This window comes from Prionailurus viverrinus, chromosome F1, assembly GCF_022837055.1.
Source record: "Prionailurus viverrinus isolate Anna chromosome F1, UM_Priviv_1.0, whole genome shotgun sequence".
NCBI lineage: Eukaryota > Metazoa > Chordata > Mammalia > Carnivora > Felidae > Prionailurus > Prionailurus viverrinus.
The window spans coordinates 61,703,736-61,728,719 of record NC_062577.1 but is presented as its reverse complement, the minus strand read 5'-3'; the positions used below and the strand labels follow the sequence as shown (position 1 = coordinate 61,728,719).

At 51.8% G+C, this 24,984-nt stretch overlaps 1 protein-coding gene across 3 annotated transcripts; it reads right to left on the bottom strand.

Annotated features, from left to right (window-relative positions):
- Positions 1–124: 124 nt before the first annotated feature.
- F11R (F11 receptor) lies at positions 125–24,736 on the bottom strand. Of its 3 annotated transcripts, none has more exons than XR_007148214.1 (10): positions 24,581–24,736; positions 4,917–4,985; positions 4,642–4,749; positions 4,308–4,454; positions 3,775–3,977; positions 3,268–3,370; positions 2,904–2,974; positions 2,791–2,803; positions 2,410–2,458; positions 125–2,276 (listed from the first exon to the last, which is right to left on the bottom strand). XR_007148214.1 is itself a non-coding variant. In XM_047840755.1 (10 exons), the coding sequence occupies exons 1-10, from the start codon at positions 24,639–24,641 to the stop codon at positions 2,241–2,243; spliced, it is 897 nt and encodes a 298-aa protein (XP_047696711.1). In that variant the 5' UTR covers positions 24,642–24,735; the 3' UTR covers positions 125–2,240. The 3 variants fall into 3 exon arrangements, 2 of the variants coding, with proteins under 2 accessions (XP_047696711.1, XP_047696712.1); XM_047840755.1 differs by lacking the exon at positions 2,904–2,974 and adding an exon at positions 3,023–3,130 and having other exon boundaries at positions 24,581–24,735; XM_047840756.1 differs by lacking the exons at positions 125–2,276; positions 2,410–2,458; positions 2,791–2,803 and having other exon boundaries at positions 2,903–2,974.
- Between the last annotated feature and the right edge of the window lie 248 nt (positions 24,737–24,984).

Genomic DNA, 24,984 nt, shown 5'->3' with positions numbered 1-24,984 from the left:
AACTATCAGTCTCCGCGGAGGGAGATCTCAAACCTCTTAAGACTATCGGGAAGGTTTTGAATCTCCAAATCACTCTGGAAGTCCCAGCTCGTTTACCACACAGAACTTCAGGCTGTAAACAAACTCAATGTGAAAAATAAACATTTATTACAAAATTAGCCTTGACATTTCGAAATGAAAGCAGGCAGGGTGTTTTCCAACTCAAGGGGACTGTGGTAAGCTGGAGAGGTGACTTCCAAGGCTGGTCACGCATGACTTCTGTTCATCACAAGTGACCGAGACGGTGAGGAACCACTCACCTCAGACCTGACGGGACAATGAGTCACCTCTGCTTCCCTGTGGCCTTGTCTCCGCGTCCCTCCCACCCCGTCTCCCAACCAGGAGGCTGAAACACGCTTTAAAAATCTCTTTCTTACTGAACCATTTCATCATCTCTGCTTTTACTGTTTAATTAAATTTTATCTCCATCTGAAAAAGCTCTTTTTTTATTGGCCCATGACCCTTAACCGATGGTTTGGCTAGGCTTGTTTTTCCTCTTGGATTCTCGACAGAAAACTCAATTCCGTCAGGGGTTTCCAGATCAGGGAATAAAACCTGGCAAAGTGGGGCTTAGTGTCCGCCACAGAAGGAAGTTAAGCAAAATCAACCCTTGAAGACCCCCGTGTTCGCCCTCTCGCTCGTTAATAGACCGGGCGACTACGGTAGAGGGGGAAACAGAAATTTAAGGGCAAAAGGGGCTGTCCAGACGCACAAAGGAAAGGAACGTCAGGCAGGCCTACCTTCCCAGCAGCCACACGCGGATGGCCTTGCCACCTGGTCTCAAATTACCTTTCCTCTAAACAGCACCCCAGCCCCCAACTCCGCTCCAGTGAAGCAATGGTTGCTTTACTGCTCTGGGGCAGTCTGTTCTCCTTAGAGAAGCCTTTGGATGCATCTGGTTGGCAGAGGGGGGAGGGGAGGGTGGGCACTTTCTCCCCTCAGTGGACCAGACCAGGGAGAACCCCAGGGCACAGCATCGGCTTCCTCCGGGTGTGCTCCCGCAGCAGAGGGCACTCCTCCGGCCGCCAGAGGGCTCCGGAATGAGGGTCCCAAGCTCAGAAGCTCTGCCTTGAGACGGGAGCCAGGAAGGGGTGGGACAGGGGGCCAGGACCAACCCAGGTTGTTGGGGAAGCAGGGTTTCAGGCGCCTTCCTGTTTGTACAAAGGAGCCCAGGAACTTCATTTCCCCAACTTCCCGCGACGAGAGGCTTTGACAAACCAGCAACATCCGGCTACATCCAAACACACACCAACAGTCTCACCAAAGAGCGAAGACGCCCTGGACACACACCGCATTTCAGCAGAGAGCTAAGACCGAGCGCGCGAATGTGCACGCGCGCGCGCACGCACACACGCACACACGCACACACCCCACAGCAAAGAGCTACGACCAGTGCGCACATCCGCACGGCCCTGCAGACGCATCTTAAAAGGGTCCATCCAGTTGTTCCAGCCAAGGGAAGGGTGATGATGGTCGGAGCTCCCAGCGCCAGCTTCCTTTTCTTCAGATCAGGGGTTTTAAAACCCTTCCGCTCAGTGTCCCCTGAGAGCCCCCCCCGCCCCCCCCCCCCCCCCCATGGTCTCCATAACAAAGCTCCGGTTTCTTTCGACAGACACAGATGGTGTCTTGCTGCGTTCAGGCCGGTGCAAGAGGGTCTCGGGGGCACTTCCCGTGGGAAGACAGAAGAAAGTGGAGTGGGCTGCAGGGGCGGGAGAGACTTGGGTGTTGTCACCCCACAACCTCTTCGGTGGCTCGGTCTCCAGTCCCCACTCTGGAACAGTGGGTCCCTCCTCACCACGGGAGGAAAGGGCCCAGGGACCAAACTCCAGATCCCTGCTGGGGGGGAGGGGCCGCCGCCACACAGGGGGTATCGAGTGCCCCGCCACTGTTGCCACGTTCTGGGAAGGGAAGTCAAGGGGCGTGACGCTCAGGGCTGTTCCCTGATCCCTCGTAGGGATGGGGGACATGGGGGATGAAAGCTTTTAAACAAGTCCTGGGCCACTGGGCAATGGCGGGAAAGGAAGGGCGGGATGCAGGGGGAAAGCATACACAACCACATCCTAACTAAGATAAACGTGGGGACCCCTGTGGGGGCTAGAGGACGCGTAAGGGACCCTGTGAAACTACAGACGCCAGGGGCTGGAGTCTGGTAGCACCGGAAGAAGGCAAGCACGGAGGACAGGAGATGAGTCGGACCAGGGTCACACCAGGAATGACGAGGTCTGCCTGAATTCCCCCTGGAGAAATAAAACGCCCAAATCAACCCTGTACACTCTTGTTTAGCTGATAAGCTCCTGAACCTGTAAACACAGGGGAGGAGCCCCTCACTCCCGCAGGGAGACCCTCCCGGTCCCCGGGGAGCACACTCACTTCACTGCGGGCAGCGGGCTGGCTGTAAATCACCTTCTTACTCGAGGTCCTGCGGACAAGCCAGAAGACGGAGACGCTCGGCACCCCCCCCCCCCCCCCGCCAACCCGTGCTGTCTTTAACCTCTGCTGGCCAACGTTAGAGGCTCCACCGAGAACTTCACGGAAGCACAGAGCTCTCAGTAGGGAGGGGTGGGTGGAGGGAGACCCGACAAGTACAAGGTCACAGGGAACGGGGAAAGGTAGACACACAGATGGCCACCCGACCAGGGTGGCCTCTGCTTCCAGCCCCTCCCCCCGGGGCCCGTCTCCGCTTCAAACCACACGCATCCTTGTTCTCAACCTCCTCTGGAGACCTCCCAGGACGGCAGGTGGCTCACTCACCCTTTCTTTGTTCCTGAAAAAGAAGAAAGGGGACCGTGAGCGTCAGCGGGATAGGGGCCGGCCGGGCGCAGAAGGCTGGGGGGAATGGCACTCAACAGGTCACTGGTGCTCACCCGGGAGAGAACCCCTGCACACGTGGGCTCACTATCAGGTCAGTACTCAGATGGCACCCAAGGACCGTGCCCTGGAATGGGGACGATACAAAGGAGAGCCGTTGAGGGCAAGTACTTACTGTCAAAGTAGCCTCGTCTATAGGCGAACCAGATGCCCAAAATCAAGAATCCAAGGAGAATGAGTGTGACAAGGACAGCTGCCACAATGCCCCCCACATTCAACTCCGCTGTGAGACACAAACGAGAGGTCAGTCCTCTGAGGGCTCACTCACGTGACTGACACCACCACCAAAGCCAGGGTGGAAAGCAGACCCCGGGCCCCACCCCAGGCCCGCGCTCAAGCCCCTGCTAGAGCCTTGCTCACCGGCTTCCATGCGCACAGCCTCTGACCTCATGGGCATCCCGTACCCGTTCTGCACCTCACAGGTGTACTCGCCCGTATCCCAGGCTGACACGGGATCGAAGACCTGAAGGGAGGAAATCGGTTGGCCTCCTGCCGACAGAAGCCAAGCACCTACTTCTGGTGTTTTGTCAGTAAGCTCTACGCCCGACGCGGGGATCGAACTCACGACCCCCGACACCAAGAGCCGCAGGCTCTACAGGAGCACCACCCCCCCCCCCCCCGCCCGATCCTCGTTTTTAAATTGCAGTATCGTGGACATACGCTGTTGCACTGGGGTTTCGGGTGCACGGCAGACGATTCAACAACGGTGCGCCTTATGACACCCTCATCCTGAGAAGCGTCCAAGCCCCATCTTTAGTCTTCCGACCCTAACGCCAAGCTCATCTTGCTGCTTGTCTTCCCCACCTTCCAGGGCTCTTTGGCCCTGCCCCCCCCCCCCCATACCCTTCCGCACCACCCCATCCCTACCAGCTCCCCTGTCTTTTCATTCAGGCTGTAGGAAGAGTTGCTGAAGGCGCGGTTGCCCTTGGGCTCCAAAGGCATCCGGACCCCGTCCTTGAACCAGTAGTACTCAGAAGGGGGGGAGCCATCCTTCTCTGAGCAGGTCAGCACTGCCCGACTCCCGATGGTGGCAGAGGAGGGGATGTGGACCGTGGGCTTGGATGGAGGCACTGCGAAGGGACAGAAGGGGCCCAGCACAAGTTCAGACAGCGCCGCCTAGAGGCCAAGCGGAAGACAACCCCATAGGTCAGCTCCAGCCTCCATCCCTTACCAGGCCCTGCGCTTCCCACTGTGGGAGGGGGGAGGGGAAGGGGGAGGGGCGGGGCTCGTCGCCTCTGCAGCACAGAGACTGAAGCTCCCCCACTCCCCCACTCCCCCCCCCCCCCCCCCCCCCCCGCAGCGCCCTGGCCATCAGTGAGCTCCAAAGCTCGGCAAAGCCCCTTGAGGACCTGGGAAGCAATGAACGCCAAACACACACACAAAACGCGTGGGGCACGTACCAAGCACAGTGAGCTGGACGCTGACCTCCCCGTACGTGTTGCCGCCATCGTCAGAGACCATGCAAGTGTACGTCCCCGTGTCTTTCCGGGTCACCGAATGGAAAGTGATGCCACTGTGCGAGAAGGTGACTCGGTCTGCATAGGAGGCTACCAGGAGAGAGGAAGGGGCGGCGGGCTGAGTGCGCTGCGGGGCCACGAGAAGCTGGGTGGTGGCAGGGCAGGCCGCGTTAGAGTCCGCGGGACCTGGGCCCCAGGGTGCTCCTCTCCCCCGGGGGTCCGGCCCCGTCGACCCCTCCACAACCTAGGCCACCGGGGAGGAGGTGGGGCAACTCACCCGTGATCTTGTTTTTATAACAAACGAGGCTGGTGATGTCACCATGGGCGAACTTCCACTCCACGCGGGGGTTGGAGAAGCCCGAGTAGGAGCAGGACAACTTGGCGGCTGTGGGCAGCGCGAAAGTGAGCGGGACGAAAGAGCGGCGGCCAACGGAGAAGGAGAAGGGCCCCAAACTGCGGCGGCGGCTCTGCGCTGCCCGCCCTCCAGGCCCCAGGCGCACCTGCTTCCCCCCCCTCCGCCCCACCCCCCCTGCACAGCCGCCCACGACTCACGTTTGTCCTCGGGAACTCTGACATCGGGCTCAGAAGTATACACTGCGCCCCTGCCCAACGCCAGGGAGCCTGAGGAGGAGAGGGGTGGGCCATCAGGAGGGGACACCAGGGCGGCTCAGCTGAAGCAGCTCCTGAGGCCCTTCCCGTGGCTTCTCCAAGGTGAAGAGACTCAGGAGATCCAGGCTCCTCCTGGGTCTCACGCCTCCTCGCCAATATCCTAAATACCTTCAAATGCTTTTTGCCACAATCGCAGGCCAATACTTCCATTATCAATGGAAAAAAAATATTTCTCTCAGATGTAATGTCTTTCATTTTTTTTATTTTTCCCTCTGCAACTCCCAATAATCTAATTAGATTCCTAGTAGTCCAGGAACAGCTTCCCAAATGACTTTTCATGGTTCAGAGAAAGCTTCTCAACAAATAATTAATTGTAGTCACTTGTCAGACACTCCTGGCAGGAAGCCAGCAAAGCTGGAGGCAAGGGAGGTGGGTCAGGCAGGCAAGGAGGCAGGGAGGCAGGGAGGGAGGCAGGGAGGCAGGGAGGGAGGGAGGGAGGGGGGGCAGGGGGGCAGGGAGGGAGGCAGGGAGGCAGGGAGGCAGGGAGGGAGGCAGGGAGGCAGGGGGGGCAGGGAGGGAGGCAGGGAGGCAGGGAGGGAGGCAGGGAGGCAGGGGGGGCAGGGAGGGAGGCAGGGAGGCAGGGACGCAAGGAGGCAGGGGAGGAGCGGTAATGAGGATAATAACAATACTCAACATTTGTAGGGCATGTTGTGCTTTTTAAAGTGTTTTCACCTACATTATGCTGTGTGATCCTCAAAGCCAGCATGACAGATCAGCAGGACAGGTGTTATTATCCCAGTTTTACATGAGGAACCAAGCCCATGAGACGTAAAGAATCGTGCCTAAGATCACGCAGCTGGGTGTGAGCTGGGGTCGGGACCAGAAGTGGGCTAGATCCTCTCCTAGATCTACAGACGAGATCTCCTCGTGCCCAGTGGAGAAGGAAAAGAAGGGGTGGCATGTGCTGGGGGCACAGAGACGAGGCTGATTGCACGACAGGGTCGCCGGAGGGTCCAGCGTTCCAAACTAAGCACCAGGGCCTGGGCTCAGACAGCCGGGCTCTGCTATAAACCTGCCCTTGGACAGTCACTCCCGTCCATGTTTTCCAAGTTCAAATTCACCACCTGGGCTTCCCTTATATCTCTAAGAGTCCCGTCTTCCTTAGATAAATGCAAGCACATTTTTCCTTTACGTAATCACTCGCATAACTGAATACGGTCTCATGACCTCTGAAGCGCCCTCTTCTCACCCAGAACACGAAAGGTTTGGACTAGATGTTCGCTCAAGTCCTTTAGGGTTTGGGGGGGGGGGGGGTTTGGGGACGTTAATGTCTAACGAGGACTTTTATACATACATTTATATCTATCTGACACAACATTGTGACTCCGTCCAGGTACGTATTCTCTCTCCCACTTTACAGATGAGAAAATTAAGTGTCTAAAAAAAGTTCTGCATCTAGCCCCAAGTTTTCATAGCTATGAAACGGCAGAGCTGAGAGGAAAACGCAGGTTCCCCCTACACCCCCATTTCCCTCTTATTATGTCAGACTTTTATAAACCATGAGGTTTCTCAGAGAGGCCGTGGCTTAATGGGGGGCAGACTGTAATAAAATGCCATTCTTTTATCTGTGAGTTATTTATACCGATATTACCTTATATGTGTGCATTTGGCGTTACATTTTAATGTCAAATGTATAATCAAATATAATAACACGTAAGAAACTTAAACCAGATAGCCCTTCCTAAGTCGAAAACTGAGCCCATGGGAGTCTCTTACTCAGCTGTGAGGGGGGAACGCGGAGAATGAAATGCTTTGATTTTCGCCCGGATCAGCTTTCTCTGCTTCAACGATGGGCACTTGTTTTTTAAGATCCTCACACTTTACCATTTGCTACCCGTGATGTGCAGTGCGATGCTCGAACGAGATCTCTCTTCAGGAATGAAGGACTGACTTGTTGTCATCCAGCCTCTGGGACTTCTGCCAAATCAAAGCCCTCAGCCTATCAGCCCTTTCGGGGACAACAGCCGGGACATTGCGGGGCCCGGGGGCATGCGGTCCACCCGGGCAGGGACAGGGGCAGCTGGCATCCAATGCCTCATCACTGAATGAGAGGAGGGAAGCCCCAGGGAACCCCAGGTCTACTGCCCCAATGCCCCCCCCCCCCCGGCTCAGAACAACGCTGAAAGGCTATTCCCGCCCCGTAAAGCTCCCTGGGGAATAGGTTGAAGCTACTCTGCAGCCCAAATTCTCCCTCTGCCCAACCCCGCTTCATTTCCCTTCCCTGCCCTTCCCGAGCTGTGGACCCCAAGAGCCCTCCGTAATAAATGTCCTGGCACGATAAAGGACATCTCAGAGTCAGCTTCCTTAGAACCCAACCTATGACATGACCCAACTCAGGAAGAGCTTCTAATTACACTAAACACTAGCGTTTGAAATAAAGGGCTGCCAAAAAAGAAATGACAACACAGGAATTTGGCGATTGTTTCCGCATCACTTCTGACGTCAGCTAAAGTTCTTTTGAGACCTCTCAGACCTCCAGATCTAAAACATTCAGGAACCACACACACACACACACACACACACACACACACACACACACACACGTCCTCCCCAGCTCCTCAGTGTCCTGACCTCCATTGGCTAGGCTTTAAACCAGGCTTCTCTGGTTTAAAACACGGGCTCTGCCCCTCGCCTGGGTGGCTCAGTGGGTTAAGCATCCGACTTCGGCTAAGGTCACGATCTCACAGTTCACGAGTTCGAGCCCCGTGTTGGGATCTCTGCTGTAAGCACAGAGCCCACTTTGGATCCTCTGTCTGCCCCCCTCTCTTCCCCTCTCGCATTCACTCTCTTGCTCTCTCTCTGTGAAAAATAAATGTATAATAATAATAATAAAATAAAATAATAAAATAATTAAAAAATATAAATAAAAATAAATAATAAATTAAATAAATAAATAAATAAATAATAAAATAATAATAAAACAAAACATAGGGCCTGCCCCTCAATGCCATCCCACCTCCCTCGGAGGCAGGACTGCAGCTGACTGTCTGTGGCCTGCCAACACTCTCACTCTATTGTGCCTGTGAATCGCCGCATGTGTCCTACTCAGCCTCACCAGTGCTCCGTCCTCACCGTGGGACACCTCCGCCACCGCGGTCCATGCCTCCCCCCACCCCCTCCCACCTCGCCCCTGAATAAGCCTCTGGAACCAAGCTGCCCGATTCAAATCCCAGCTCCGGTACCTACTAGGCTGTGTGACTGGGCAAGCTACCTTAGTCGCTTTGAACCTCAGTTCACCCATCTGTAAAGTGGGGATAATAACAGTTTCTACATCAAAGGGCTGTGGTTGAGTTAAACAAGCTAATACAAATAAAGTGCTTTACAACAGGAAGCAGCAAACAACTATTATATCTTATTATTATTATTATTATTATTATTATTATCATCATCATTATCATCATCTGCCCATAGGTTCTTCTCCACACACTTAATTGTTGACTTTAAAACTTTCTTCAATAAGACATATAAATAAATATAAACACTGCCTGAAAAATGCTTATGTTCCAGCCCACCAAACCACCTCTCCTCTATCATTGCAATTGTCTTGGAAAAGCTAACTCTTCTCTAGAACCTTCCCAGGTAGACCAGCAGAGCGGAGGGCTTCCCCTCACTGCACCCCATCTCCATCAGGACACCCAGGCTCTTGCCCATGGCCTTCATCTATGTTGTATTTCCCTTGCCTCCTCATCCCCCCACCCCCCAGACCTATAGTTGGCTCAATGACACACACAGTAAACCAAAATAGAAGGAAAGTTCACCCTTTCACCACGATGCTTAATTTACTACAAGTTCGCAGTAACAAAAGCCACAAAGTCAAAGGCATCAACAGATTTTCGACCCTTTCGTGTACAGAACACCTGCACTCAATCTCGCACACCTCTCTAGAGGGACTCCTCCCTTCCTCCGCAAACTTTTATTTATTTGTTTGTTTTAGAGAGAGGGCACAAGCGAGTGAGGGGCAGAAAGAGAGAGACAGAGACACAGACAGACAGACAAGGGGGGCTCACCTGAGGTTCATGTTTTTTACCCAGAGCCAGGCCTGTGCTCACCCGTTGAGGGGCTCAAACTCATGGAACTTGAGATCACGACCTGAGCCAAAGTCAGACGCTTAACATGAGCCACCCGGGTGCCCTTCCTCTGCAAACTTCTTCAAAGAAGGCGTCTACACACAGTTTCCAGCCCAACACAATCACCGCCCCACCTACCGCAATATGTCTTTGGCTCTCACCTTGGAATGAAAATTGCTTTTACTAAGATCAACAGTCATTCGCTCCTCAACTCTATGATGCCCTGATTATACGATAGAACAGCGATTTAATAACAGCTCCTTGGGGGGTGGGGACATCACCTTAAAGTATAGTTAAGCTGTACGTCGCATCCCAATTTCCAAAACATTGAAGTAGTCTTAGAATTAAGGACAGCCACAATTGGCTTTTTCAGTTCCCTTCAGGGGCCCCTGTAAGAGGCCTGGCCCCGCCGACCACTCCCTTCCTCAGAAGTCACGACACCCCTTGGTTTCTGCGTGCCGCCCTTCTGGTCATCCCCACCACTGACGAGTTTTCTCATTCTCTCCCTTGAACCATGCTTCCTCTGTGGATCCCTCAATATGAGTGCTCCCCAGCATTCTATCCTGGGCCTTTTCTCCTCTCCACGTTCTCTCCAGGAAATCTCGAACACCACCCCAAAACTCATCTGCACCCACACGCGGCCACCTCCAGTCCCCGCCTCCCACCTGAGCTGCAGGCTCCGGGTGGAGAAGCCTCCTGCCCTCGTCACCGGAGTCCCCACACCCCTCCCCATCTGCCGCCCGCTCCCTCCTCCTCCTCCTCCTCCTCCCCCAGGTCGGTGGCGTCACGGTGTATTCCCATGTATTCCATCCGTCATCATCAGTCAAACTGGAAGCCTTCCAGCAGCCACCACGTCTCCCCTCCTCAAAGAGCAAGCATTGGCATCGTCCCCTCCCAAATCTCCCTCAAACTTTGACCGTCACTTCTTAGCACCATCATCGTCAGATGAACCACAACTCGTCTCTCAAGCACACTTGGGTGTCTCTGCGTCATTTAATCTTAACCCACTCAGATCCACCCTCCATCTCAGGGCCGGAGGAAGGGCTAGTATTTACTGAGCACTTACTCTGTGCCAGGCAGTGCTGCAAGCATATTACATGGTCTGTCTCTTCATCCCTGCCACCTTGGGAGTGGGGCGATACTGTTTATTACCATCATCTCTATTTTCTTTTTTTTTTTTTAATTTGTAATTTAATTTTCAACGTTTATTTATTTTTTGGGATAGAGAGAGACAGAGCATGAACGGGGGAGGGACAGAGAGAGAGGGAGACACAGAATCGGAAGCAGGCTCCAGGCTCTGAGCCATCAGCCCAGAGCCTGACGCGGGGCTCGGACTCACGGACCGCGGGATCGTGACTTGGCTGGAGTCGGACGCTTAACCGACTGCGCCACCCAGGTGCCCCATCATCATCTCTATTTTCTACACGGGGAAACTGAGGCCCCGAGCAGCAAAGTGCTGGTGCTGATTCCAATCCAGGCAATTCCTGGGGCCGTGCTCTGCTCCAATCCACCACACAGCCTTCCTAAAAATGCCAATCTGACACTTGCTTCAAGCTTTCAAGGATTCCACATTGCCTCTCAGAGAAAATTCAACGTCTTGGGGGCGCCTGGGTGGCTCGGCCAGTGAGGCACCTGACTCTTGATTTCAGCTCAGGTCACGATCTCATGGTTCATAGGATCGAGCCCACGTTGGGCTCTGCACTGAGAGCACAGAGCCTGCTTGGGATTCTCTCCTCCCCCCCCCCACCCTCAAAATAAATAAACAATAAGAAAAAAAACAAAAAAACACCAAATTCTTCATCAAGGCAGAGGCCCAGCAGTACCGGACCCTCTGAAAGCCTGTCTACTCTTGGCGTGTTTTCCCCTCTAGCAGAACAGAGGACTTAAAATTCCCAGCAAAGAGCCATTTCACAACGTCTGCTTTGCTCCTGCCGTTCCAGCTTTGTAGAACACCCTTTCCCCTCTTTCTCCCTCTGGTCAGCTATTCATCCATGTTATTTTCCAGGAAATGAGCTACCAACCCCCGATCCTACCAGAGCCAGCTTCAGACCTCTTCCGGAGGCTTGAACTACCCCATGCAACACACGGGTGAAGTACTTCCCACGTTATAATGACGTCATCTGTGCACATAAGTCTCCCCTAGCAGACAGTAAACCCCCCAGGGAACAGGGACCATGTGTTATTTATTATTCGGAGTACTCCGCGCTCAGCAGAATGCCTGGTACAAGTTGACATTGAACAACACGGAGCCTTAAACGAATTAGGTCATAGCAGACCATTCACCATAACATCTACTGTTAAGGTTTATCTACAAAGATAACCCCAGTTTTCACGCTGGCAGATGGGGCACGCCCAAATGAGGAAAAAACAAATTTGATCCAAAGCTCAATCTTTTTAAAAGTTTAAGAAACTATTCTACTTTCGGGGGGAGAGGGGGGAATGACTATTCCATCAATCTTTTTGTAAAAACTTAGTTTCAGAACATAAAAATTAAGTGTTTGGTTTTTTTTTTTTTTTAGTTTATTTTTGAGAGAGAGAGAGAGAGAGAGAGAGAGAGAGAGAGGAAGAGAGAGAGTGAATCCAGAGCAGGCTCCACACTGTCAGTGTGGAGTCTGGTGTGGGCCTCAAATTCATGAACCGTGAGATTATGACCTGAGCCAAAACCAGGAATGGGACCCTTAACCTACTAAACCACCCAGGCACCCAAAGAATTGTGGGTTTTTTTAAAGATTAGAAAAAAAATTTTTTACATTTATTTTATTATTGAGAGACAGAGTGAGACAGAGCATGAGCATGGGAGGGGCAGAGAGAGAGGGAGACACAGAATCCAAAGCAGGTTCCAGGCTTTGAGCTGTCAGCATAGAGCTCGAAGCAGAGCTCAAACCCACCAACTGTGAGATCATGACCTGAGCCGAAGTCAGACGCCCAACCGACTGAGCCACCCAGGCGCCCCAAGATCTTTTTTATTTAAAAAAATTTTTTTAATATTTATTTATTTCTGAGAGACAGAGAGAGCCTGAGCAAGGGAGGGGCAGGGAGAGAGGGAGACACAGAATCCGAAGCAGGCTCCAGGCTCTGAGCTGTCAGCACAGAACCCAGTGTGGGGCTCGAACTCACGAACTGTGAGATCACAACCTGAGCCGAAGTTGGACACTTAACCGACTGAGCCACCCAGGCACCCCAAGATGTTTTTTATTTTTAAGTAATCTCTACACCCAACATGGGGGTTGAATTCACAGCCCCGAGCAAGAGTCACTCGCTCCACTGACTGAACAGCCAGGCGCCCCCCAAATTAAGTGTTTTTAAATTTGCCTCATAGTTTTGTAATACAATCAGAGTACTCTGCACATGAGCAATTTCCAACTGGCATTTTGCAACAGGCACTAATTTTTTTTTAAGTTTATTAATTTTTTTTGAGAGAGAAAGAGTACACATGAGGGAGGGGAAGAGAAAGGGAGACAGAGAATCTCGAGTAGGTTCTCCACTGTCAGTGCAGAGCCCCATGCGGCGCTTGAACTCATGAACGGTGAGATCATGACCTGAGCCGACTGAGCCACCCAGGCGCCCCGAGGGACTCGTTTCTCCGCGTGGGTTGCAGTGCTTACAGACTGCTTTCCTGCATCCAGGGAGGTGTGCAGAGACAGAAGAGGAAGTTGCAGGAGGTTTTCTGATGCAAGGTCTAAACCAGCAGCATGAAGTGGGGGAAGGATGTGAATCCATTTAAAACATCCCCACTGGGGGCGCCTGGGTGGCTCCGTCGGTTGAGCGTCCGACCTCGGCTCAGGTCATGATCTCACAGTCTGTGAGTTCGAGTCCCGCTTCGGGCTCTGTGCTGACAGCTCGGAGCCTGGAGCCTGCTTCACATTCTGTGTCTTCCTCTCTCTCTGCCCCTCCCCTGCTCACGCTCTCTGTTTCTCAAAAATAAATAAATGTAAAAACAAAAATTTTTTTTAATAAAAATAAACAACAACAACAACAAAAATCCCCACTGTCTTCATGACCACAACAGGGAACTCCAAGCAGGTTCAAGTCAGCTGGGGAAGAGGCCTTAGCCAGGTAGGGCATTGCTCTCACTGCAAAGGTATCTTCAACACTGTTTACGGTTGTTACGGACCAAATGGTGTTCCCTCAGCTCCTATGTGAAAGCCTGAATCCCTGGTACCTCAAAATGTGACCGTATCGGGGCGCCTGGGCGTCTCAGTCGGTCAAGCCACCGGCTATTGGTTTCAGCTCAGGTCATGATCTCAGTTTTGGGGTTCTGAGTTTGAGCCCTGCATCGGGCTCTGCGCTACAAAGTGAAGCCTGCTTGGAATTGTCTCTGCCCCTCCCCTGTTCATGCTCACTCACAAGCTTGCACTCAGGCTCTCTCTCTCTCTCAAAATAAAGAAACTTAAAAAAAATGTGACTGTATCTGAAGACAAGGCCTGTCACAAGACAATTACATTAAAATAAGGCCCGTATGACACGCCCTAATCCAGTGTGACTGGTGTCCTTTATACAAAGAGACACCAAGGTGCTCATACAGAGGACAACCAGGGACAGAGTGGCTGCCTGCAAGCCAAAGAGAGAGCCTCCAGAGGAAACCAACCCTAACACCGCAGTGGTCTTGAACTTCAAGCCTCTCGAACTGTAAGAAAATCAGTCACTGTTGTTTAAGCCCCCACCCTCACTCTCCCCATCCCTGTCTGTCTGTGATACGTCGTCGTGACCATGGCCCAGGCAGATGAATAGAAAGGTCTCAGCTGGACATCAGCAGTGAACATTCTGGCCGAATCCCCCGCAACTACAGCCTTGACTTAGGTAATTATGATGACATTTCCACACAGTGGAAGAATCAACGTTCTGCCCTGCAAAGAAAACCATCAACAGAATGAAAAGGCCGCCTACTGAATGGGAGAAAATATCTGCAAATCACTTATCTAATAAGGGATTCCTATCCAAGAAAATTGAGAACATACAAAGAACTCACAACTCACTAGTAAAACAAGAACAAAACACAATCCAATTAAAAACTGGGCAGAGGATCCATATAGATGTTTTTCCAAAGAAGACGCCCAGATGGCCAGCAGGTACATGAAAAGATGTTCAACATCGCTAATCATCAGGGAAATGCAAATCAAAACCACAATGAAATCTCACCACGCGTTATTATCAGAGACAAGAAGTAACGCACTGGCAAGGATAGAGGAAAGAGAACCCTTGTGCATGCTGCTGGGAACGTAAACTGCTGTAGCCACTATGGAAAAGAGTATGGGCGGTCCTTGCGAAATTAAAAATAGAAATACCGTATGATCCAGCAATTCCACTACTGGGTGTCTATCTGAAGAAAATAAAACCACTGCTTACGAAAGATATGTGCACCCCATGTTCATCGCAGTGTTATTGACAATAGCCAAGATATGAAAACAACCTAGGTGTCCATCGATGAATGGATAAAGGATATGTGGTCCACACATGTAACAGTTTATTATTCAGCCGTAAAGAAGAATGAAACCTTGCCATTTGTGTTAACATGGGTAGACCTTGAGGCCATTATGCGACATGAAATAAGTCAGACATGGGAAGACAAATACCATAGGACCTCACTTATATGTGGGATCTAAATTAAAAACAAAACTAAGCTTGTAGATACAGAGAACAGATTGGTGGTTCCCAGAGGTGGGGGATGGGGGGTGGCAAAATGGTTGATGGGGGTCGAAGGTTACAAACTTTCAGTTATAAAGTAAGTAAGTCATGGAGACGTAATGTACGGCATAGTGACTACAGTTAATAACACTATATTGCAGGGCGCCCGGGTGGCTCAGTCAGTTGAGCATCCAACTCGGGCTCAGGTCATGATCTCGCGGTTCATGGGTTCGAGCCCCACATCGGGCTCTGTGCTGACAGCTCAGAGCCTGGAGTCTGCTTCCAATTCTGTGTCTCCCTCTCTCTCTGCCCCGCCCTGTTGTGCTCGGTCTCTCTCTCTCTCGAAAGTAAATAAACGTCAAAATTTTGTTTTTAAATAACACTGTATTAGATCTCTGAAAGTTGCTAAGAGAGTAGATCTTAAAAAGTTTCCATCACCAGAAAAAACAATTCTGTAACTATGTATGGGGATGAATGTTAACTAGATTTACCGTGGTAATTATTTTATCATCTATAGAAATATGGAATCATTATGATGTGCATCTGAAACTAATATAATGCTATGTCAACAAGAAAAATAAATAAATAATTACAAGGAAAGAATCAACAGAACTCCTGAAAACCTTTTTATAAGACTTGTCCTATACTTTCAATTACAGTTGACCTTCGAATGACACAAGTTTGACCTTCACGGGTCTAGTTATACACAAAATTTTTCTAATACAGTACAGTATTGTAAATGTATCATCTCTTACGATCTTAACATTTTTTTCTCTAGCTTAATTTATTGTAAGAGCACACTATATAATACATATAACAAAATACGTGTTCATCAGCTATTTATGTTATCAGTAAGGTTTTCAGTCAGTAGTAGGTTACTAGTTTTTCGGGAGTCAAAGAGTTACGCACAGATTTTCTTTCTTTCTTTTTTTAAAATGTGTATCTATTTTTAGGAGAGAGAGAGAAGACAGAGAGTGAGCAGGAGAGGGGCAGGAGATAGAGAGAGACACAGAATCCAAAGCAGGCTCCAGGCTCTGAGCTGTCAGCACAGAGCTCGATACACGGGGCTCAAACTCATGAACCTCGAGATCACGACCAGAGCCGAAGTCAGCTGCTCAACTGACTGAGCCATCCAGACTCCCCTGCACAGATTTTCAACTCCGTGGGGTTGAGACCCCAAAACCCATGCGTCGTTCAAGGGTCGACTGTAATCATATCTAAATTCTAGACACATATTACTGAACATGACCAAATGAATAAAATAGGAGCAAGAATAAAATAATATTAGCAGTTAGCGTTTCTCGAATACTTACCACATGGCAGGACTCTTCTGAGCCCTTTACAGGATTAATTCATTTGATCCTTGCCATGATGCCATGAAATAAACACTACTGTTGCTCTCATCTTCCAGATGAGTTCATTGGGGCATGTAAATTAAGTAATTTGCTCAAGTGCAAAGCTAATAGGTGGCAGAGTAGGATTCTAACCCTGGCAATCTGGCTCCAGTATGATACATTATCAAAAACTATGTAAGAAATACATATTGCCATCTCAAAGGTCAAAGTAGATCAGAAGTATGTCCAAAACGTACAAGCAATAGGTAGAATATGACCCTATATTTATAAATAATAAAAACAATCCGAGTATATGCATAACAAAATCTCTAAGAATAGATTCCAAGCACTAGACAGTGCTTATCACCTGCGACGGCAGGCAGCTTTTCTCTCTATGTTCTATATCTGTGTAATCGGCAAGCACGGGGTTAAGTGTTTTAATTTAGAGAAAAACGCGGGGGAAAGGGGATGAAAAACAGGGAAAAGAAAATCAGATCGCAAGAAGGAGAGAAGAAGAAACAAAGCCAAAAAGGAGAGGCAAAAACGTTGATTAAACAAAACCTTAATTTTTTCTAACGTGTATTTATTTTTGAGAGAGAGGGAGACAGAGCGTGAGCCGAGAAGGGGCAGAGAGGGGGGGAGACACAGAATCCGAAGCCGGCTCCGGGCTCGGAGCTGTCCGCACAGAGCCCGACGCGGCGCTCAAACCGACAAACCGTGAGATCATGACCCGGGCCGAAGTCTGGCGCTTAACCGGCTGAGCCACCCAGGCGCCCCTGATTAAACAAAACTTTCTAGGTGAAATGAGGTGATAGATGAGAAAGAAATATGAGAGTACTATACCATCGGGATCCTGTACAGTGTCTGATAAATTTCAAGGAGAGAAAAAGGGCAGGAGGTAAGGAGAGCAAAGGTGACTTGGAGACACTGTAGTTGACAATGGGGAAGTAGATAGGCGGTAGGAGTGGCTCAAGGGGGTGGGAGCGGGGAAGAGAAGTGAACCGGATAAAGAGAAGGGGAGAGGGGCACCTGGGTGGCGCAGTGGGTTAAGCGTCCAACTTCAGCCAGGTCATGATCTCGCGGTCTGGGAGTTCGAGCCCCGCGTCAGGCTCTGGGCTGATGGCTCAGAGCCTGGAGCCTGTTTCTGATTCTGTGTCTCCCTCTCTCTCTGCTCCTCCCCCGTTCATGCTCTGTCTCTCTCTGTCCCAAAAATAAATAAACGTTGAAAAAAAAAAATTAAAAGAAAAAAAAAAGAGAGAAGGGGAGATAGACAGTGATGCAGCCATTAATACTCAAATCAATCCCTACATGTTTTCATGTGCTTCAGAAGAGAGTTGGTGGCATAGAAATCTGTAAGACTGAGGATACAATTCTTGAAAATCACTATGTATCTGAATAATAAAACAACCGTGGCAAATTATTATTTTCCAGAAGCAGACGCACGGATCTATCTCATCCCACCTGGTTTTCTTACATTGTGACTCAAGGAGATTCTAGGTTTCCTCCTCTTGAATCTGGGCACTGTCTTGTGACTGCTTCGACCAATGGAGTGTAACGGGAGACATGACACAGTGAGCCCTCCCATGAAGGTGGGTGCCATATGCATCGTCTCCTTAGATTCTAATTGCAAAAACCCCATGAGACACAAGCTCTATTGTCACCATCCCATGTTCCAGATGAGAACACTGAGCTTAGAACAGCTGCTCCAAATCACACAGCTAGAAGCAGCAAAGTAGAAAGGGAATCTTGTTTTGTTTTGTTTTGTTTTGTTTTGTTTTGTTTAAGTAATCTCTACGCCCAACATGGGGCTCAAAGTCACAACCTGGAGATCAAGAGTTGGAGGCTCTACCAACTGAGCCAGCCAGGTGCTCCATGGTGGGAAGGGCATCTTAACCCAAGTCTGCCTAATTCCGAGGCTCTAAAACCATGATACTACCGGGGCTCAGTCAGTTAGTTGGCTCAGGTCATGATCTCATGGTTCATGGGTTTGAGCCCTGCATTGGACTCCGCTCTTATAGCACAGAGCAAGCTTCAGATCCTGTCTCCCTCTCTCTCTCTGCCCCTTCCCCGCTCACTCTCTCTCTCTCTCAAAAATAAATAAACATTAAAAAATAATAATAATAAAGGGGCACCTGGGTGGTTCAGTCAGTTAAGCATCCAACTTCAGCTCAAGTCATGATCTCACAGGTCATAAGTTTGAGCCTCCCATTGGGCATTGTGCTGGCAGCTCGGAGCCTGGAGCCTGCTTCGGATTGTGTCTCCTCTCTCTGCCCCGCCCTTGCTCGTGCTCTGTCTCTCTCAAAACTAAATCATCATTAGAACCCAAAACAATAATAATAATCATAATAATAAACTATGATGCTACGGAGCATCTCCGTCAGACAAGCAAGAAAAGCCTACTCATCCTTCAAGATCCTTTTCAAATGCCCCTTGACCCACTATGACTTTTCCCAGTCAAAATTAATCTTCCCCAACTTCTAGGAATGTAGCCTAAGAAAACACTCAAGAGTTAAGCTTAAAGATGGAACAATTTCATGTTATTTAGCACAGCAAAGAAAAAGAAAACCTCAAAGTCCAACAATAGGTCAACAGTTCATTATGATACAGCCATACAGAATACAATAGAATGGATTTTGTTTAAAGCACATTTTGCTTAAATATATACAGATACCACATTATTCATAAAGGAAAGGCTACAATTAAACACCACCACTAAGTATTTATCTCTTGATAATAGGCCTACGTGTGATTTTCTTTTCTCTATCTTCCTGTTTTCCCATTTTTCTACACTGAGCACATATTGTGTCTCTCCCTTCTTTTTTAAGAAGTATACATGTATATTTTTTTAATGTTTATTTATTTTTGAGAGAGAAAGAAAGGCAGAGAGAGAGGGAGACACAGAATCCGAAGCAGGCTCCGGGCTCTGAGCTGTCAGCACCGAGTCTGATGCGGGGCTCGAACTCGTGAACCACGAGATCATGACCTGACGACCCGAGCCGAAGTCAGACGCTCGGCCGACGGAGCCACCCAGGCGCCCCTCCTTCTTTCTACTACTTTTTAAGAAAACTTTGAGGGCGCCTGGGTGGCGCAGTCGGTTGAGCGTCCGACTTCGGCCAGGTCACGATCTCGCGGTCCGTGAGTTCGAGCCCCGCGTCGGGCTCTGGGCTGATGGCCCAGAGCCTGGAGCCTGCTTCCGATTCTGTGTCTCCCTCTCTCTCTGCCCCTCCCCGTTCATGCTCTGTCTCTCTCTGTCCCAAAAATAAATAAACGTTGAAAAAAAAATTAAAAAAAAAAAAAAAAGAAAACTTTGAGGGCGCCTGGGTGGTTCGGTCGGTTAAGCATCTGACTCTTGATTTCGGCTCAGGTCATGATCTCAGGGTCGGAGAGATCAGGCCCTGCCTCGGGCTCTGTGCTGCTGGTGGCAGAGCCTGCTCGGGATTTTCTCTCCCTCTTTGCCTCTCCCCACCCTCTCAAAATAAATAAATAAACTTAAAAAGAAAGAAAGAAAGAAAACTTTGTTTCCTCTACACATCCTGTCCATTAGAATGTTCCTTAAGTTGCTTTTCTGCCATGAGTTTGTTTGAATTCTTTTTTTTTTTTTTTTTTTTTTTTTTAATAAAAGGAAGAAAAAGGAGGGAAGCCAGCCAGCCAGCCAGTCTCTCTGGTCTTCTCTAAGAATTCCTCCGATCTTCGCCTCCAGGCATATGAGGTCCATGGGGGGGGAGGGGGGGGCAGGAGCTGGAGAATGAGGGGGAGCCCTCACCTCCAAAAAGGTTACTCCTGGGTTTCCTGATGTGAGCTGATTGTTTCCAATACCCCCAGCTCTCCTAAGAACTTTTTTTCTTTTAATTTTTTTAATGTTTACTTGTGTTTTTTTTTAATTTTTTTTTTCAACATTTATTTATTTTTGGGACAGAGAGAGACAGAGCATGAACGGGGGAGGGGCAGAGAGAGAGGGAGACACAGAATCGGAAACAAGCTCCAGGCTCTGAGCCATCAGCCCAGAGTCTGACGCGGGGCTCGAACTCACGGACCGCGAGATCGTGACCTGGCTGAAGTCGGACGCTTAACCGACTGCGCCACCCAGGCGCCCCAATGTTTACTTGTTTTTGAGAGAGAGAGAGAGAGAGAGAGAGACAGAGGGTGCACAAGTGAGGGAGGGGCAGAGACGGGGAGACACAAAACCCAAAGCAGGCTCCGGGCTCTGAGCCATCAGCCCAGAGCCTGACGTGGGGCTCGAACTCACGGACCGCGGGATCATGAACTGAGCTGAAGTCAGACGCTGAACCGACAGAGCCCCCCAGGCGCCCCAACGCCTCAGAACTTCTAGATAGCAGGTGTGGTCTCTGCTTTGTCCCTACTCTCCAGCACAGGGCTGGAACACGGTAGACACCAATGTTTACCGGATTAACAAATGAACTTGACAAAGCAATACACCATCAGGACCTGGCCCTAGGGCTTCCACCCGGGGTTTGCCCTTTCCTCCCCACCGGCCACCCTGTAGAGACGGAACTCGCTCCTGGGGGTTAGGGTAGGACGGATAAGGAATGCAGGGGCAAGAGGAAGGCTCTGTGAGCCCGACAGGCTGGGCTAAGTCTAAACAGCCCTTCTTGGCTGCGCTTAGAGCGACGTCAGTGGCTGGCCCGGTGGGCCCTCAGGAGGGCAGAAGGTGGGGCGGGCAGTGTGGGACAGGAGAGCTCTCACTGGAAGGCTCCCTCCTGACCTCGCTTGGCAGCATTCCCAGTTCTACCTGCTGGGCTCCTCCCCTCCCCCACCCATCTCCCCATGACAAGGCTGTGCCCGTCCACCCAGGGCTGCTCGCTCCAGGGGCCTGGCATCACACTTCCCGGTCGGTCGGCCAGCTGCTTCCTCCTGTCCTATCCCCACATTGCAAAACAAATACCACAGCCGGACTTTAGACAGAAACCCTGCTTATCAGGGAGTCCCAGACAGATGAACTCTGAGTTTTCAACGCCTGGCAAAGCCCAGCGTGCATCCACTCACGCGGCTTCCCCCCCCAGCCCCCTCACAACGCCGCACCCTCGTCCACAATGACATCTGATGGGCCGTCATCCACATCTTTCCTGGACCGCGGCAAAGGAAGCTCGTCTGAGTCGGGAGGTCCCCAAGGTCTCCTCTCCTCGATGCTAACAGAGGCGAAAAACCAGGCCCACCATTTCCATTTGCGGCCACACAAAACGTGTGTAGCTTTTAAACCTATCTCTGAGCAAGGGTGCCAGTGTCCGCAGAACAGGTGGCCCTCGACCCGGTGGACTTGGGGGGGTGGGGAGGGTGGGTCCTAATGACCAAGGCCACGGCACCCAAAAGGAAAAGATCTCCAGGGTATCCCAAAGCGAATCAAACGAGGGGCCTGATGTAGTAGAAAATCTGTAGTGTGCCTCATTTGGTGTAAGAAAGGGCAGAAACAAATACATATTTATATGTAATTGTGCCTGTGTAACAAAACACTGGAAAGAGACATAAGAATCTGGGGGGGGGGGGGGGGGCGGGCATGGACTGAACCTGCTACATCCTTCTGATTCTCAAACAATGTATTAACCTGTTCCTTTTCCTTGCAGGAGCTCCACCCCAAACCAAAACCAGGCCGGAGACCCCCGGCAAACCAGTGAAAGAAACCAGACAGAAACATGGTGAAGTGAAAGTGTCCTGGGGCCCGGAGGTGAAGACTGAGGCACAGACACTGGAATCCCATCCCCGCTCATTTCCTAGTTCCTAGTTCCTGCTGCCATCAGCCACTAGGCTTCAGGTTTCCAGGGAACAATTCTTTCCTGGGAGTAGCAACTGGCAGGCAGAGGGAGGGGAAAGGAGAAGTGACTCATCGACGTGGGGTTTGAGGTAAAGCTAGCAAAGCTCAACAGTAAAGCTGGAAGGGCTTGGGAGGGAACTGTCCCTGGAGAACACCAGACACACGGGCCAGCAGCCCCTCCCTCCGGGAACGGCTCAGTGGGGACACCACCCTCAAGGAGGGGTGAGGAGGAAGGACCAGGGTTCCAGCCCAGGTTCCCCTTTCTTCCCCATGGTGACACCAAAAGCCATCCTCGTCACACAGGACCCTGCTAAGCAGAAATGCCTCTCCCTACTTGGGAGATGGCTGGAAACTTCTAAATGCAGGTTCCCCAGGGAGAGGGAGACGGTGTTCTCCATCACTGGTTGGCTTTTCCCCAGGCCCAGTTCCCTCAGTGTTTGGGCTCCAATCCCTGGCCAACAGCCCGGGCCTTCCTCTCCGCTGAGCTCCCCAGGCTGGGGCTGGACCTTTGCTTGACTTGGGGAATATCCTGCCCTTTATCTTCTTCCTCTCTGATGGGCAGCAGCCCTGATGGAAGAGAGAGCATGTGGGCACCCACATATGATGCAGACATCCCAGGGTCACAGGACAGACCAGACACCCGAAAAACAGCCTTTAATGGAGTGCCTGGGTGGCTCAGCGGGTTAAGCGTCCGACTTTGGCTCAGGTCACGATCTCGCGGTCCGTGGGTTCGAGCCCCACGTCAGGCTCTGTGCTGACAGGTCAGAGCCTGGAGCCTGCTTGGGATTCTGTGTCTCCCTCTCTCTCTGCTCCTCCCCTGCTCATGCTCTATCTCTCTCTGTCCCTCAAAAATAAATAAATGTAAAAAAAAAAATTTTTTTAATGTGACATGGTCGGTTCCCCCATCCCCTGGACATGTTACTTCCCAGGACCCACAGTCCTGTCACGCTGACGCAACATCACATCAGGTTCCCTGCGAACCATCTGAATCCCTGAAGAGACTGGAGGACGTCCCCAAGCTCAGGACGGTGCTACCACAATTCTTTCAGTGCCAGTATGCGATTACTGGGGGATGTCAGGACGCACAACAGTAGGAAGAGGAAGAGGAAGAAGAACGTGGCTCCAGCAAGCTTGTGAACCCGACACACTCTGTCACAAATAGAGTCAGCGCTGAGAAACTTCTGGGTCTGGGGAAGGGAGCACTGGCGCACCGAGTACCAGTTGGAGCCCCACACAGAACCGGCCATGGGTGTCACAAGCAGTCCTACGGCCCAGGCAGAAATGAAAAAGCTGGAGAGTAGGAAAAGACTGGAAACTGAGGCAAAAAGGAAAATGGGGGCCCAGAATGAAGAAGACAAGTTGAGAGAAGACTCTAGTGGGAACCGAAAAGGTAAGAGGGTGGACCCGGGAGCGTTGTCCCAGGCTGATGTTTGAGGTCACGGTTCCCGTGCCACAGGGTGCTTGAGACGCGGACCCGGGAGTGAGAAAAGGAAAGGGACTCGGGAGATTTTGGTGCCATTCCCGGGTCCTTGCATCCGTCTGGAAAAGCCATTTCCCCTCTCTGGACCTGTTTCCTTGTCTGTACAATAGGGCGAGGGTTAGACTTGCCTCTGGTCCAGTGTACCCCCAAGGGCTTTTTATGCTTTTGTGATGAGGGACAAAGAAATTGTCCATCCATCCGTCCAAGGGCAGGGAACCTATTTCCACGCTTCGCAACCGGGCAAAGTGAACCGCCGTATAACCACCGATGCTGACTTTTGGTTTTGATTGTTCGTTCCCTTCACACTCCCTAAAGCTTCCTTCTTCAAGGGACCAACGAAGATCCCCCCACAGATCGCATACCCGCACCACGACCCACAGAGGCACAGACCCTCAAGACCCTGGCGGATCACGTCCAGCTGCTGACACGGGTCGCCTGAACTGAGGCCCAAAGCATCCACGCAGCCCGGCCCCTAGGCCCAAACCTATCTCTGGACGGAGGCAAGCCCCAGCAAGTGAGTCTCATTGTTCCGCAGGAAAGGGAGTTTACAAAGGAAACAAAAACTCTCAGAGGCGGCCAGGGGGAGGGCAGAGCCCTGGCTCTGAGAAGCCTCCAGCCAACCGACAGGCAGGTCCTTCCCCTGGGAATAGTCCCTCGGTCAACAACAGCCACCAAGGGCTCTCAAGGTAGCTACTCCAGAAAGGAACTTGAAGTGCTGTGTTCTGAGAAAGTTCGGATTTCGAATTGATTTCTTCTTCGGACTTTGCACCCAGACACTTCTCCCGGTGGTTTCCCACCCCACCTCACCTCCAGCAGGTCTGCCCTGCCGACCCTTCAGGAGCAGACCACCCAGGGGCCAAAGGAGTCAGGGGTGCGGGGCTCGGGGCTTCTCCCGGCTTGGGCGCCGGTGTCGGGTGCGCGTTGCGGGGCAGCATGGCCCGCCCCGGCGCGGGCGGAGGGGTGCGCCTGGGCGGAGGGGTGCGCCTGGGCAGAGGCGCGCAGGGCCCTCGCCGGCAAGAGAGGCTGTGAAAAGCGGGGCCACCCCCTCCGGGTGGGTGCCGGGGCAGGGGGTGGGGGAGGGGAGCCGGCCACCCGCCGGGGGGGGGGGGGAGGGGGAGGGGAAACAGGGAATGGCCGGGGTGGAAAGGCAACTCGCTGGGTGAGGCTGGCGGGTTTCTCAACGCCTCTCCTGCCGCGGGCGAGGGGCGTGGGCAGCGCCTCCCTCCAACCTCTGACCCGACCCACCGATTCCTCCCGAAACTCCGGGAACTTACTCAGGACGACCGACGTGAAGACGAGCAGCTGTCTCCTCCCGGCTCTCGCCTCGGTCCCCATGGCGATCAGGACCCCGACGCGCCGCGGCCGCTGCAGCCCCGGAGAAGAGTCAGAGATTCCCCCGCAGCCGCCCGCGGACTAAACTCCAGCCGCCAGGTCGAGCCCCGCCCGGCCCCGCCCTCCACGGCGATTGGCCGGCGCCCCGCCCCTGCGCGCTCCCATTGGCGGAGGGAGTCGCCGCTCCCGCTGAGCGATGCACCGTCGCCAGGTGCAACCTCGGCCCCCGGCTCCCCGCCCCCCCGGCGCTTGGCGCCTTTCCAAGCCCGAGCCGCCTCCGATTGGCCCGCGGGCCCGTCGCGTCCGTGGACCAGGGCGCACCTTCTGCAGGTGAGGACGCCCTGAT